The following is a 15,191-nucleotide window of genomic DNA, read 5'->3' on the forward strand; positions in this document are numbered from 1 at the left end:
ACACCTGTGTACAATGAATGACAATAAAGATTGTCTAAGTCTAAGTGCGGTGTATGTATGTGTGTGTCTGTGTGTATGTGGAGTTTGTATGAGAGGTGTGTGTGTGTGTGTGTGTCTGTGAGAGATGTATGTATGTATGTGTGGAGTGGGTATGAGAGAGATGTGTGTGTGTGTGTGTGTGTGTGTGTGTGTGTGTGTGTGTGTGTGTGTGTGTGTGTGTGTGTATGTATGCGTGTGTGTGGTGCCTGAACGAGCACAGAGGCAAATTGTGAAAAACCCAATTCTGATTTTGAGAAAGTTACAAAGCCAATCGACTATAAAAATCACAGCACAGGTCTCGGAGCCAAGACCTTTGGAGGTCTGTTCGTTAAGCGCTTCCGGCTGTATTAATTGCTTTTCAAGCCCTCTAGTAACAGCCAGGTCCTCAACAAATAATGGCAAACAGTTGTGGTGCACACTAAAATGTCAGTAGCTTTGCTGGCCTTGTGGTGCCTGCACGACCCCCCACCTTGTCCTGGATGATCATGTCCTTCTCCTGGATCTCCGACTTCAGGGCCACGATGTCCTTGTCCCGTGACTGGACATCCTCCTGCAGCTTCTGCTTATACTCCATTAGTTGACTGATCTCCAGGTTCTTGTTCTTGATTTTGTTCTCCAGGTCAATAATCTGCACCATTCACATCAACAGAGAGACACAGAGGCACGTCAAGCCGTGGCTCACGCAAAGAAAGGCCAGAAATTCCCCCCGGCCTTTAAAACAAAAACGAGTGGGGATGCGTGATGGAAACAATATACGAGCGCAGGGTTGTGAAAGACGCCACCAACCTTGACCTTTCTGTATGCCGCCGTGTCCACGAGATAGTAGTGCTTCTCTTCCTCCTCGCGCAGCCTGCACTCGTACTGGGCGCGCATTTCCTCCAGCTCAAAGTTGCTTTCCGCCTCCATTTGATTTTTAGTCTCCTCAAACTCGCGCTCCTGCTGCTGCAACTTGTCACGGCACTGGGGAGAAGAGAGAAACACCCTGCTGGTACCATGGCACAAACTAAGCAGTCGGCAGTCAAGGGACCCTCCAAGTGTTACACATTTTCCTAAGGGTCTGTTCTTCTTGGAGACCTTGATCTTGAATGATCACATGACAGTACTAAACTCCGAAGTAAACATACATGCTGGACGAACCTTTCGGGACCCTCAGTGTATACGATAGTTGGATTTGTAGCCCAATGAGGGCTCTATATACCAAAGCAAACACAACCAAAGTGTATATTGTCTCTGCTGCTAATTGCTCTACGGACCACTCAGCAGAACACTTGGGGCAAAGCGGAAACACTCACTCATTACCAACACAGACTTGAAAGCACTCCTGCACAGTACAATACATTACCCAGAGCTCTCTATTCAACTAAAACCACTTAGACTAACAGATGTTTATTTTCAACACTGACACAATGTGGCACACATCTCCAAAACGAATATTACAGCGTAGCATCACCTTCATGTAGTGACTTGGACATTTTTTTCAACATTACTTAATCACATTTAAAATAGTTTTATTAGATGCAGCACAATATAACAAAAAAAGATGCCTTAATTGTCAAATTTGATCAAGCCAGTCCAAATATATTCACATTTAAATTTTTTAAATGCAATTAACCTAAAACAAAAGGAAATCTTGTGATCAAGAAATGTGCTCTAGTTTCAGCACGTAGCTAGTATTTCTTTTCCGTGATCATGGTTCATCGGACCAACACGTTGTCTTGGGACCCTTAAAAAACTACCTTAAACTGTACAGACTGGGATTAAACTTCAGGAAACAATAAACAAGAATATAATGTAACCGTCCACGTATCTATTAATATCTTTTGAACAGCCCAGCGATGTTTTTGAACGGTCCAAACGCGAAGTAAACGGGATGAGAGAAAGCGCTCATTCAATTACGCCATACTGTATTACCAAAACTGTGGGAAGAAGCTCCTACAAACCGATGAAAACAGCGATTTATTACAGCGCGCTTGATCACCGACCGCTTAGACAGCGAGCGGAGGAAAATGGCCGCGGCTCAATCATCATCATGCGGGGAAATCCAAGTAACTACTTCATGTGATACATTATTACATTACAGATGTCACATATCCGATTACAATAACGCACCCAGCAGAGCTGCAAGCCAAACACGGAGTCTGAACGTTTTCGCAACTAGGTGGACGGTTCAAGAAAACGTGAGACGGGCCGGGTTGCCAGGTCCTACAAAAATATCCCGCCCTCCAGCAGCCTAAACTAGCCCAAAGCCAAAAGTTGTTGACGGCTGGGTGGCGAGTGTTTAAAATGGAGACAAATTAAGTATTATATCGCGATCGATTCTTTGTGTTGACTTGTAACTCCCGCGGTGGCCCAACTCAAAAGTACCCCAAAAAACCGCATCCCGCGACCCCAGAATTTTTGGCGTGAAAACCGCGAACCTGGCAACTATAGAGACGGGAGACAGACGTGGCCGTGCGGCCGAGCCGTCGGCACCACAGCGCCCTCACCTGGTCCAACTCGTGCGTCGTCTCCTCCAGCTCGGCCTCGAACATCTGCTGCATCTCCTCCAGGGCTCGGTGCTTGCTGGCCTCCAGCTGCTGCAGCTCCTTCTCGTAGGTCTGAGACCTCACCAGCACATCCCGGAACATTGTCTTGTAGTCCATAATCAACTTAAGGTTGTTTGTTCTGAATGAACAATATCAATGAACAATATCAATGAACAATATCAATGAACAATATCAATGATCGATGTTCTTACACACGTTATGGCGCGTATATGAGTCATCTGACTAGCTAGCGAACTTATATAGGTTAATCAGTTTACAGTTACCAAGGCGATAGTTACCCTAACAACGACCTCACAAATACTCGCGTGGAATCTCTACGTAATCCCTCGTTTATCACGTGAGAGACGTTCCAATTACAACTGCTAGTTAGAGTGTGAGTTAGAGTGTGTGCAGGCATGAAAAATGATCAAAACTCTCCTGGATAAACTGCTGTAAAATCCTTAGGCCTTCATGTAGAAGCTCCATTTAAATTTCTAATGGGAGAGAATCTTGTCCTTTCTGGCACGCCGGGATATCTAATCATTTGATCAATTCGTTTTAGAGTTATGAGCATTTGTTTGGCACTAGGCACAGAAAACTGCCCCATTAGCTCCCATGTTAATTTATCAAAATCCGAATTGCCTTTTTCACAATTTACCTCTGTGTTTAACTCGTCATAAATCAGTCATTTTTGGGTCAAACCACACACAATTACATGAAAATCATCAGCAAGCGGACCTCTCTCATACAATCTCTTCGGTTAAGCGATAAGTTAAATATGTCCCGAACTACGACCGTTTGTTCGGAGGGTGCAAATCACATTAAACAAGCCTTCTTCACTCAGAATAGCAGAGATTAGTTAGAGCAGAGGTGCCCAAGCTTTTGTTAACCAAGATCTACTTTTGAAGTTGATGGCATGCCGAGATCTACCAAGTCAAACACAAGGGCCGGGCAATTAAACAAGGAACCCCAATCACAGTTCAAATGTAGTTGTTTTTTTATTTGCACAGGTGGAGAATAAGCAGTAAATCCAACAAATGAGGAAATGATCAATGCATCAAAAATAGGTTGTGAAAACAGAACAAGAATCTCACAAGAACTTCACACCATCTTTATCTTAGCCACATACACGCCAAAACTACAGAAAATAGCAGTCAAAAACTCCATAAAAGGCTGGTCAGTCAAAAAACCCAAATCTAAATAAAAAACAAGTAATTCCAAGATTAACACACACACACACACACACACACACACACACACACACACACACACACACACACACACACACACACACACACACCAGGGTTGCCAACCTTTTAAGATCACTTGGAGTGAGATTTGATCTTTTGGGTGGGTGGGTAAAATGGAGACACAAATTAAGTATTATATCGCGATCGATAGTTCGCCAGTGGTTGGCGAACTAGTAACTCATTGTATCATAGATATGGATCAGAGGTAAATAAACTAGATTTTTTTCAGCGTGAGAAATCGGATGTGTGTCAAATGCGTGTGTCTCACGCTCAATGCGTGAGAGTTGGCAACCCTACACACACATACACACAATAACTCTAGAAAATATAACTTCAAAGCAGGAAGGAGGAGAAGATAAGTCCAATATTTATTGGCCTCCACAAATGCTTCTTTGAAAACTCTTTAAAACATTTCTTTCGCTTTGCCAGAACTCGGCTCACACGGTAAGACTCTACCGTGGCAGTTTTACTCCTATGACCAGGTGTCGTGAACACTGCCTGCTTTGCTGCCAGCTGTCTCCTCACTCCATTTACCTTCTCAGTTCGTACAGCTGATTTCACCGGGAAATCGTTAGTATACCTCTTGTGAACTGTGAGAAAATGTTGTTCCAAATTCCCTTTCTTCGGTATGGCCACAGTAGCATTACAGATCAGACATACCGACTTTGAATAAGTAAAAAAGTAGTAATTTTCCCACTCGGGATGAAAGTGATAATTTTTAGCTTTTTTGGCTTCTGCCATTATCTCTTCGGCTGCCACCATTCTGGTTTCTTCGTGTTCGCGCTTTAGAGTCCCTGGTTACAACCTAGCAACCGTGGCAAACCATACCCAGCATTCATCAGAAAAGCAGAAAAGGTTGTGTAAATAATTAATTTTTGTATCTTATTATTATGAAAATAGATACTGGCCTCTCATGAACGATGGTTTGATTAGTGTTTTTTTTTTTTTGTCAGAGCCTTAAATACATTGGCCAGGACGATCCCCGACCCCGAAATGGCGGAGATGCTCCGCGAGGGGGCAGTACGGATATGGAGGGAGTGACACCCTCCTCCTGCGTACATCGAATCCTGGCAGTGGGGTCAGCCTCTGAAGGCTGTATACATGTAACTGCTCTTTAACAAATTGTTAAATAGCCTGAGACTCCAAATCATAAAACATCCTCATCTGATCTGTACAAAATATTTCAACTAGCTTGTGCAAATGTCTTCAGTGATAACACCTGCTTGGCCCCATCAGCCATACTTACCACCAAAACTGCGTCCATCGCTGTAGTTGTCATATCCTCCAAAGCCGCCGCCCCCACCCTGGTGGCCATAACCAGAACCTCCACCAAATCCTCCACGTCCACCACCATAACCTGGTCCACCACCATAGTTCCCACCTGAGGACATACAAAGGAATGTGTCGGTTTTAAACTTAATTGCCCAGTTTCCGAGACTTGGACATGAAAGGCTTAAATCAGTCCACTTTTCTCAATAAAGATGGACACATCAACATGACCCCAGTACTCCCTTGTGAAAATAAATGCCCTTACCATCTCCTCCAAACCCATTGTAGCCATCACCTCCATAGCTTCTGCTGCCTCCGTAGCCTCCTGTACAAAGCAGTATAGTGTTGGTTGCGTTCTTTCTGTCTGAGGAATGCAGACGTAGGGGTGGGAAACTTGCTTTCCTACCTCTTCCAAAGTGAGACTGTATCACTATCGGCTGCAGACATGCACTCTGCTTTAATGGTAGAAGAAGAGCTCCCGTCCCCATCTGCAAACATTTCTGCAGTCATATGTGACCACAGTTACCTGCCCACCTGCTTTGGTGGTCTTGTGGACAATGCCCTGGTCTACATTTCAGGGTTTGTTGTCTGAAAAATTCTGAAAAAACTGTCCTGTGAGGTGTGCCGTGCAAGCCTTGTCAAAGCTGCTGTACCCTCATCCTTTGACCAGAGCTACCACCTGCCTCAACTTAAAAACAATGGTGGTCTGATGATCCCCTCAGATGGAACAGTGAAGGTGGTCAGAGCAGCAGAGCGTGTGATACGCCAAAAATCAACAGGTGTCAGTGTGTCCTTTGTCAACCAGTTCGTTCGGGCTGAGATTGGTTCTGAAGATGTGTTTTTACTCGGGGAGCACATTGCCGAAACCCAATTCGAAATCGAGAACCATAATTTCATGCTCCTGTCATTTGTTGTCTCTGTATTTCACAATTTAAGGCTGCACCACATCGCAAAATTAACTACCCTGGAGATACAGAGTGCCAGCACATGCAAGAAATTGTGCAAAACAGTTATTTTTTCAAATAATGTATCATGAATGGAATGTTCTTGGGGAGGGGCTTATAGAATATAATGGGGTGTAACTAGGCAGAGGGGGGACGAGCCTGGGAGAGCAGGCTCGTAATGTATGTGATGACGGGATCTATGTGACTTTGCAGTCACCGATCTTTAAACTCTGATTAAGAGGACTCAATTTAATACTGTTTTATTTCTTTCCATGAACGCAGGTTGTAAATATGTATATAGCTGTAGGTGTCTCAAATAAATGTGCAAAGGAAAATTGCACAGTAGGGGGCGAGAACGAGTCCAGAGATAGTTTGTGAGGTAGAAATCAGCTCAGCTGTTCCAGAGTCTGATGCACAGTCTATCAGAGCTACAATCCCGGCAGCAGACTCATCTGGATTCTCCATGAAATCAAACATTTTGATGGTGATCCCACATTCTGGACTGAAATATTGAACAGCGAGGGGAAACATCTTCCTGTTGCTTTTATTTGATGCATCTGTGTGTAATGAGAATGGTCAGGATTTATCTGATGTTAGGGCCTTCACAACGTCACTCACTGCCTTTGGAGCAAGGACATCTTTAACCACTGCCTCTGCCTTTGTTCTCCCTAAATTTTGAATCTGAAAGAATATTTTGAAAGAATATTTTGATGTAGTTTATGTGCACAGTCAGCACTGTTGTAACTGAGGTTGTGACTGTGTGGTGCTGCGGTAACCTGGAGAGAATGAGTGAGATGACAAATTCTTAATTAAATTGAATCAGATCATTCAAACAGTTAAACAGAGGTTTAGATTTAATCTATTGACATGATTTGTTCTTTCAATAGTAGTTTCAATAGGAAACTGAATCAGTAATAACAATGATCTGTACCATATCAGTGTCAATATTTTACAAACCTTTCAATTTGCCTTAAATTCATCTTAATTTGCCTTAAATGATGCTATACAGTCATCAATGTGCCTCTTCCCACTCACATTTGCATCTCTACATAAGCTTTCGTTTCTGGGGACATGGTGGAGTGTGTAGCAGAAGACATTTTTTTGTGGGACGGGTGTGTGGCGTGACGTCTGTTGCTAGGAAACGGTGATGGCACCACCACCACGGAGGATCCACCACCATTTTGCTGGCCTTAGTATTTCCTGTTTTTTTCTTTTATGCTGAATTGTTACATTTATTGGTGATGTGTGTGTGACAGAGATGAGTATTGGACACTTGAAAATACTCTTTTGGGCCGACGCCAGTCACCATGCCAATGACAACAATTTACACAGAAGAACAATTTAGACCTGTAAGGGATAATGTCCATTTTGGTGTAGGCATATCTGGTTAGGCAGGAGGTGGCTGGCCCAGGATGGATCTCTGGAAAAGGCTTGTCTCTCCTCATCTGTGTTCCTCGAGAAAATAAAACAGGGAAAATTAGCTCTGTATAAGGACATACACAGGACAGATTAGATTATAAACATTTCTGGAGTGTGGCAGCAACTCCGGCATTAAGTCAGGTATTCATCAGTGGCCCTGTGCCTGCAGGGGGCTGCAATATGTTCTCAAGGCTACTGGCATTAAATGTTTGGCTGCAGAAAACCTGCAGGTCAAATGAACTGAACTTCATTGACAACTTCAATCTGTTTTTTGGGAAGAGAGAATTCTTCAATCGAGATGGACTGCAAACTAACAAGAGGGGTGTCAATCTCCTGTCAGAAAACTTTATTTTCTCTCTGTGTAACTTCTCTGTTTCAACTGGTGAAGAAATGTCAGCGTTAACACCCAAGGACACCGTCGCCACTACAGAGACACAACATCCTCCCCCCACAGAGGATGCGGAGTAATTAGATGGGAGCCATGTGCTGTATCAGCTGCCAGAAACACCACAACCGAATAGACAATCCACACCATCCTCCATCTCATCATCACCTCACCTGAACTTCCCAGAAACCATGGAGAAGCTTGTATCTGTAGGGACAAGACTGACACTTTCACTGTCAGCGAGTCCTCAGGTACAGCGGCAAATCACTTCAACTTCCCCCCCACAGTCCTTAATAAACAAATCTCCCCCACAACCTCAAAGTAAAAAACAAGCTCATAATCCACCAAATAGACAGCTCCGCTCGCGAGCTCATCACCAGCAGGAGCTCCACCCACCCTCCACCACCGTAAAGGAAAATTTACATCTTTTGGGTCCGTGCTGCTACAGTGTTGATATCAGCGGTACATATTTTCAAAACAAGCATGGACCCTGTGTCCCAATTATCTCTCCCATTCCAGTTCTGATCAGAAGCAGAAAGAACAAGGAGTTTAGGTCAGATACTGTGAATACATCCAACCTACAGTATGTTGGAAGTATCTCAGTCTCTGAAACAAAATGTACAGGTTATTAAGTTAGCTCTACTAAATGTCAGATCTATTACAAACAAGTCTTATCTAATTAATGATTTAACTACATCTTATGGGCTTGATTTCATGCTTTTAACAGAGACATGGTTAAATTCATATAGTGCTGATATTGTGCTAACTGAGTCGGCTCCACCAAACTTTAACTTTTTAAATGTTTCTCACAATGGCAAGAAAGGGGGAGGTGTAGCAATGCTGTTTAATGATACTTTCCAATGCAAACAGTTACCACTTGGCGATTTCACATCTTTTGAATATTTGAGTGCAATTTTAAAAGGGGTACAAAGAATATTACTAGTAACTGTCTACAGGCCTCCTGGGTACAATGCGAATTTTATTGATGATTTCACAGATATGTTATCTTTTATTTCTACTGAATTTGATCATTTTGTTATTGCTGGTGATTTTAACATTCATATTGATAATCACCATTGATAGTTATGCCAAAGAATTCTATGATGTACTTGAATCTTTTGAACTTTCTCAGCATGTGTCTGGAAGCACGCACTGCCATGGTCACACTTTGGATGTGGTTATCTCAAAGGGTCTTAACATTTCAGCCTGTATTAAGGATGTTGCATTGTCTGATCACTACTGTGTATTTTTTGAAATGTGGATTTCAATCCATAGCAATGCCAGGCAGGTTAGGTTAAAGAAAAGACAGATAAATGAAAGGACAGCTGCACTTTTTGTTACCAAAGTGTGCTCTGCACCTTGCCAACTATCAGGCTCTGTTGATACTCTGCTGGATAGTTTCAACTCAAAAACTGCCAGTATTTTGGATCAGATTGCACCAGTTAGAGTTAAAACCATGCAATGTAAGCAGAAAGCTCCATGGAGAAATGATCCTGCAGTTCAGCACCAAAAAAGAGAATGCAGAAAGGCTGAACTCAGATGGCGTAAAACCAACCTTCACGTACAAAGATTTTCAAAGATAGGCTGCGTGATTACAATAAAATAATGTGCAAAGCTCGACAATCCTTCTTCTCTAGCATTATTAACAATAGCAAAGTGCTTTTCACTATGGTTGACAGACTAACAAACCCACCTACATATATGACCCCTGAGCTAGTTTCAATTGAGAGATGTAATGAGTTTGCAAAATTCTTTAATACTAAAATCCATAATATCAGACAAGCCATCTGTACGCCTACATCCACCAATGAGCCAATTTTCTCTCCAAAACCGGAGTTGTATAATCCAGGTTCAGAAAGTAAAAGTCCTCACCAGGATTTTGCTCAGGCTTCCTGGATTGTGTTGATTCCACTAATTTTACATGGATTGCACTAATTAAAAAAATCTATCAAGCTTGAGCAAAATCCTGGTGAGGATTTTTACTTTCTGAACCTGGATTATACAACTCTGTCCAAAACCACGCAAAATGTTCAACATGTCCCAGTTTAGTACTATTAACGAAGAAGGTTTAATTGATACAGTGAGTCATCTCAAATCATCCACTTGCAGCCTTGATAATGGTAATGACCAACCAAGTTTTTAAAGAATGTCTTTTCCGCAATATCAATGAACATTCTTCAAATAGTGTGACAGAAATGATTGATTATTGACTAATCATCATTGATTAGATCATGTTTAGTTATTATAAGAGATCATTATGAACTTTATGATTTAGGACATGTCCATTCTGACTAAGCAGAAGGACTACAATAATGAAGTAGTGTGTTTCAGTGTAATCATGTACTTATGTTCAGTTCATATTATGCATGTGTGCTATACTGTGACCCAGGTCAGGGAGAGTGCTGAGCGTAAGAGCACTCTGTTAACTGGTAGTCACTAGGCTACTAGTCTTGGGTCATTTAGCTTTCTCTGTGTTCAACTGATACATCAGTTGCTTCCGCTAACTCTAGGGAAGTCCATATTAGGAGATACACACATGTGAGACAAAGTAGCCTGCTGGACGCTTATGTTTTGGAACATGCTGTGCTAAAGATAACCTGCTGTTAGAACTGCTGAATTGTGTTTAAGATTGTATATAAGCAGGGGGACTGCCCCCCTGCCTTCAGAGTTGTCATGCTTGAATGAGACTCTCGTGTCTGTGTCTGTCTTTGTCCTATTTATATATATTTATATTTTTGTAATAAATTAATCATTTAACCACGTCTGAGTCCTCATCCATTTCCAGAAAATTTCTACGACAATAGTAAATTCTTCACTCATGTCAGGTGTATTTCCGAGTGCATTAAAAACTGCAGTTGTGAAGCCTATCTTGAAAAAGAAAACTCTAGATGCAAACTTGTTGAATAATTATAGACCAATTTTTAATCTACCCTTCAAGGTAATTATGCACTTTCTGTCCACAAATAGCTGTCTAGACCAATTTCAGTCTGGCTTCCGACCTAATCATAGTACTGAGACTGCACTCATTAGGGTTATCAATGACATTCGGGTAAATACAGACTCAGGAAACATGTCTGTTCTACTACTGCTCGATCTCAGCGCTGCCTTTGACACCATTGACCACAAAATTCTCATAGATAGACTTGAGAACTGGGTTGGACTCTCAGGAACTGTCCTAAAATGGTTCATACCTTATGGGGTAGTCTGCGAGATTAAGCACTAGATCTGGAATTTTCTGTCTTGAGGCCTTAGGGCCCAGGAGGAGAACTTCTGTCTTGTTCTCATTAAGTTGGAGGAAGTTTAGAGACATCCAGCTTTTAATATCTCTTACACAGGCCTCAATTTTTCCTAAATTGAGCTTGTCGTCATGTGGGAGTAGCGTTTCAGGCAAGCCTGCTGGTTCTCGTTTCCGAGAGTAAATATGCACTATTTACTGAAATTCGTACTATTTTATTATTTAGAACATTCCTTTATTGTTAGAATTAATATTAATTATACATTTTTATATATTAGATATTATATTTTTATATATTATATATAAATTAGACTTGCCTTTATTTATAAATTCTGTATATTTACATATTTCAGTATAAGAATGTCTAGAAATCCAGTTTGCAATCTGCAATCTAGAAATAAACTGTACCAAAATCATACCATTGCAAGCACTGTTTTTATTATACAATAAAAAAAGAACAATAATAAAAAGACAATTCTGGCGTCCACATCTGAAGCTGTGGAATTGATGTGGACGGTGCTCACGGCTTGAGAGCGGGCAGTTTGAGGGCGGGCAGTTTGGTGCTAGGCGACAGGGCCGGGAGGGGCGGAGAAAGGCCTTGGCCACGAAGCTTCAGCCTCTCGATCTTGGGTCGCCGTAACTGGATCTTCTGCTCGGTCTTGTCCTCCGAGGTCAGCTGCGTAACTGCCCTCTCTGCCATTGCTGTGGTCACAGGGTGACAACGAATCAAAAAGTAAGATACTGGAAGGGGGGAGTTTTTATATAAGCAGCCTTTGACTGTTACGCTGCTAATAATACAGCCATATAAATAGCACCTTCCAGTGTTGAAAAGACATCCTTGAATTATGCCGCTAATACAAAGTATGAGAAAGTCTTAGTATGTGTAGGATGAGAGAAATGTTAGTTGTAAGAACTACATTGGTCATAACAAAGCAGCTGTCTGCCCCCATTTTTTTCCACTTACTCTTGCGTATAGAAGGTGAAGTCACTCCTGGAGTTACTGATTCCTGGTCTTTAGGCCCATGCGGTTCATGAAGCCCATTAAAGACCAGTCATCTCTGGTAGGGGAGGTGTTGTGCTGCAGGCTCTTAAGGGGGACCCCGTTGGCTTCATTCTGCTGCAATGTGGTCAACCTCGTGGTCTCTGTCTCCTCCACCTTCTGCTGCAGTGTGATGGACATTGTGGTCTCTTTCTCCTCCACCTTCTGCTGCAGTGTGGTGGACTTTGTGGTGTCTTTCTCTTCTCCCTGATTGGGAACAACAATGATGGAGCAGTCAGTGGCTGAAGTGGTCTTGCTGTGTGACTTTGGAAAGGGCCGCGTCCTGATGCGTCGGACCAACTGATTCTGGAGATTTTTTCTCAGTCTGTTCTTCAATTTTCTTGTGAAGGCCACGATCTTGGAAATATTTGGCCTACCCCGAACAGCTCGGTTTGAGAGATGCAGTTGCTTCGAGCATATTGGAAGCTCTCCTGCCGGAGAGGGTGTAGCTCTCTCCTGTGCTGTGTTTTTTTGAGTGCTCTCCTCATGCATGCCTCCCAGTCCAGGTGAGTCCTTTACCGCACAAGTTCTCCATGATGTTGGTGTCTGCAGGTTCTTGACTTTTTTGTCACCTGAGTCACCTTTACTTGGTTTGGGTCCAAGCTCATGGAAAACCTGGATGGACTGCGCCAATTGTTGAACAAGTTTCTTTCTACTTGTCTGGCTCACCTCAGTGGACCCAGCGTTTGTGGCAGCGGATGTTCCTGAGGTGACCTGTTTCCTGTTTTTTCCCTTTCCCTGGATGGTCCTGGCAACAGCCTGTTCAGCATCTGCCCTCTTTTTTTTACTCTCATTCTTATTATTGGCACCTTTCTCTTTCTTTCTCTTACTAATCTGCCTCTTCCCTGCATCTTTCCTCTCATGTTCTACTGGACTCTTACTCTCACATCTCAAATCTTCTCTGTTGTTCTCTTGGCTGCTGGCCTTCCTCTTCCTCTTGCTGTGTGCATGTGATGATTCAGGGTCTCCCACCATCACTGACGTCTTAGGGACTCCGAGTTCTGTGACGTCCTTTCCTGTGGTCCAGTCATTGTCTTTATGACCTAATCTCTTATGTTGAGGTGAATTGCAGGACCCTTCTTCCTCTATCATCTTTCTGAGTCTGGCTTCAAAGTTCCCAGGATCATACACATCAAAACTTATTTTACGCTTTGCCTGGTCTGTCCTGCTCTCCTCCTGTTTCCTGAGTGGGACAAAAGTGCTCTGTGGGCTGGGCATGGTCTGGAGCTGCTGACTCTGGCCAAAGGCTGAGTGGGGGAGTCCTCCTAGAACCATCAGGTTTGGTTGTGGGTAATTCCCATAATACGTCCACGGAGACACCAGTGGGGGAACCACACCTCCAAATGTTGGGATGTGTCCTATCCAACAGAAATACTGGCATTGTAATATTGTGTTTTCACAAATTTAAGGTGGATGCATTGTTGAATACAAACGTATATACTTTAAAACATTTACATTGAAAGTTAGCATCTTAGGATATGTGTTTCTTAGTCAGTTTTGATCTTTGTAATGTTATTATTAAGGCTTCGTAAGAAATGTTAACCTACCAGCAGCTCTGACAGGATGGACTGGAATGTTCTGGACAGGGTTACCCATGAATAGTCCATTTCCTGTTCACAAATTATATTGATTCTTAAATTATATCCAGTCATCTTACAACAGTTCTCAGGACACTTATTTTTTTTAATAGATAAGAATTACTATTTGCAGGGTTGCCAACTCTCACGCATTGAGCGTGAGACACACGCATTTAACCGTCTTCACACGCTCTCACGCCACACATCCGATTTCTCACGCTGAAAAAAAATCTAGTTTATTTACCTCTGAACAGTCCTGCACGGATCCGTTTTTTGAGACCCGCACCCACCCATATCCGCAGAGTACAGCACCCACCCACCCGCGAACCCGTGGTTCAAAGTTAAATCTGTACCCGCCCGGACCCGTTAATATTTTACCCATTACCCACCCGTACCCGTGAAAAATCACACAAATCGAAAGTATTGCTATAGAGCACTTTATTTTACAATGCGCCTCTGAAAAAACGTCAGTACAACACAAAATAAAATCTAATGTTGCGGTGCAGGAACAGTAGGCTATTCCTATCTAAAAGTAGCAACTGGTAAAACGCAAGAAAATGTATGTAGCCAACCGGTGCCATAACACAATGCAAAACGAGAGGGAACAAATGCCAGTATAACAACTAAATAAAATCGCATAGGTTCACGGTGGTAGTAGTTTCCTATCTGCTGTGGTGGGAGCAGCACGCTAAGTTCTCTCTCCTCATTTTTCTTTGTTCTAGCACGGCCACCCATTTAGCTTTGAAACCACCAAGCAAGCTACAATAAATGCCCGGTACTGCGTTATAACCAGCCTCTGCTCATGTTTCCGCTGGAAAAGAACCGAAGTTTGGGTATTACCCCAGAACGGGTGAAGAGTAAAGTTCAGCCCGCTCTGGCCAACGGAGCTACGGTATAAGTAAGCTCCCCTGAGCTTCGCCACCACCATCGGGAGGCGCTAATCAGGCAAAAGGTAACACTATGTTCATTACGTAGCAAATAAAAGCCTACTAAAAATGACCACATATTCATGTGCTACCCACCCGTATTTAACTTACCCGCCCGCATACCCACCCGTAAAATTGCGGTATGTGTAAAACCCACCCGTTTCAGCATATTACCCGACCCGGTGCAGGACTCTACCTCTGATCCATATGATTCAATGAGTTACTAGTTCGCTCTGGCGCCAACCACTGGCGATCGATCGATCGCGATATAATACTTAATTTGTATCCGTTTTACACCCCGCCCGGTGACAATTTAACCCGCCACCCGTCAACAACTTACGTTCGCAACCCCGTCAATAATTTACACTCGACCCCCCCTCCAAGTTCAAATCTCACTCCAAGTGAAGTTCAGAAGTTGGCAACCCTGTATTTGTCATTTTACAAAAGAAGAATACGTGAAATGGAGTCTCACTATACCTGTGTACAAAAGGTGGTTGTCATCAAAACTCATATCGAAAACACAATCTTAATCAAAAGTACAAACTTTTGAGGTGAGAAAGTTCTGTTTGTAGATATACACGTG

At 42.8% G+C, this 15,191-nt stretch overlaps 2 protein-coding genes and 1 long non-coding RNA gene across 4 annotated transcripts in view; 1 reads left to right on the forward strand and 2 right to left on the reverse strand.

The window, feature by feature from the left end:
- The window catches only part of LOC143522388 (uncharacterized), a 5,819-nt gene extending 2,856 nt beyond the window's left edge, over positions 1–2,963 (reverse strand). The window contains exons 1-3 of the mRNA XM_077016121.1: positions 2,526–2,963; positions 826–999; positions 509–667 (exon numbers count right to left, since the gene is read on the reverse strand). Coding sequence (XP_076872236.1) covers positions 509–667; positions 826–999; positions 2,526–2,681 — 489 coding nt within the window. The 5' untranslated portion in view covers positions 2,682–2,963. The remainder of the gene's footprint in view (positions 1–508; positions 668–825; positions 1,000–2,525) is intronic.
- A 1,268-nt stretch (positions 2,964–4,231) lies between these two features.
- LOC143522568 (uncharacterized) lies at positions 4,232–5,528 on the forward strand. Its single transcript, XR_013133058.1, has 3 exons — positions 4,232–4,384; positions 4,604–4,669; positions 4,768–5,528. It is a non-coding gene; the product is annotated as an uncharacterized LOC143522568 (long non-coding RNA).
- Positions 5,529–11,757: 6,229 nt separating this feature from the next.
- LOC143522569 (uncharacterized) lies at positions 11,758–15,191 on the reverse strand. Of its 2 annotated transcripts, XM_077016274.1 has the most exons (4): positions 15,086–15,191; positions 13,653–13,715; positions 12,031–13,463; positions 11,758–11,768 (listed from the first exon to the last, which is right to left on the reverse strand). In XM_077016274.1, the coding sequence occupies exons 1-3, from the start codon at positions 15,117–15,119 to the stop codon at positions 12,064–12,066; spliced, it is 1,497 nt and encodes a 498-aa protein (XP_076872389.1). In that variant the 5' UTR covers positions 15,120–15,191; the 3' UTR covers positions 11,758–11,768; positions 12,031–12,063. The 2 variants fall into 2 exon arrangements, with proteins under 2 accessions (XP_076872389.1, XP_076872388.1); XM_077016273.1 differs by lacking the exon at positions 11,758–11,768 and having other exon boundaries at positions 11,815–13,463.

This window comes from Brachyhypopomus gauderio, chromosome 9 (assembly GCF_052324685.1).
Source record: "Brachyhypopomus gauderio isolate BG-103 chromosome 9, BGAUD_0.2, whole genome shotgun sequence".
Classification (NCBI taxonomy): domain Eukaryota; kingdom Metazoa; phylum Chordata; class Actinopteri; order Gymnotiformes; family Hypopomidae; genus Brachyhypopomus; species Brachyhypopomus gauderio.

What these genes read in the sequence shown, in the direction of transcription:
- LOC143522569 (XM_077016274.1), bottom strand. Translation starts at nt 15,119, where the DNA reads ATGAGTTTTGATGACAACCACCTTTTGTACACAG. An exon ending in CAACCACCTTTTGTACACAG is followed by an intron (nt 13,716 to 15,085) that starts GTATAGTGAGAC and finishes ATTTGTGAACAG; the next exon opens with GAAATGGACTATTCATGGGT. An exon ending in CCATCCTGTCAGAGCTGCTG is followed by an intron (nt 13,464 to 13,652) that starts GTAGGTTAACAT and finishes TCTGTTGGATAG; the next exon opens with GACACATCCCAACATTTGGA.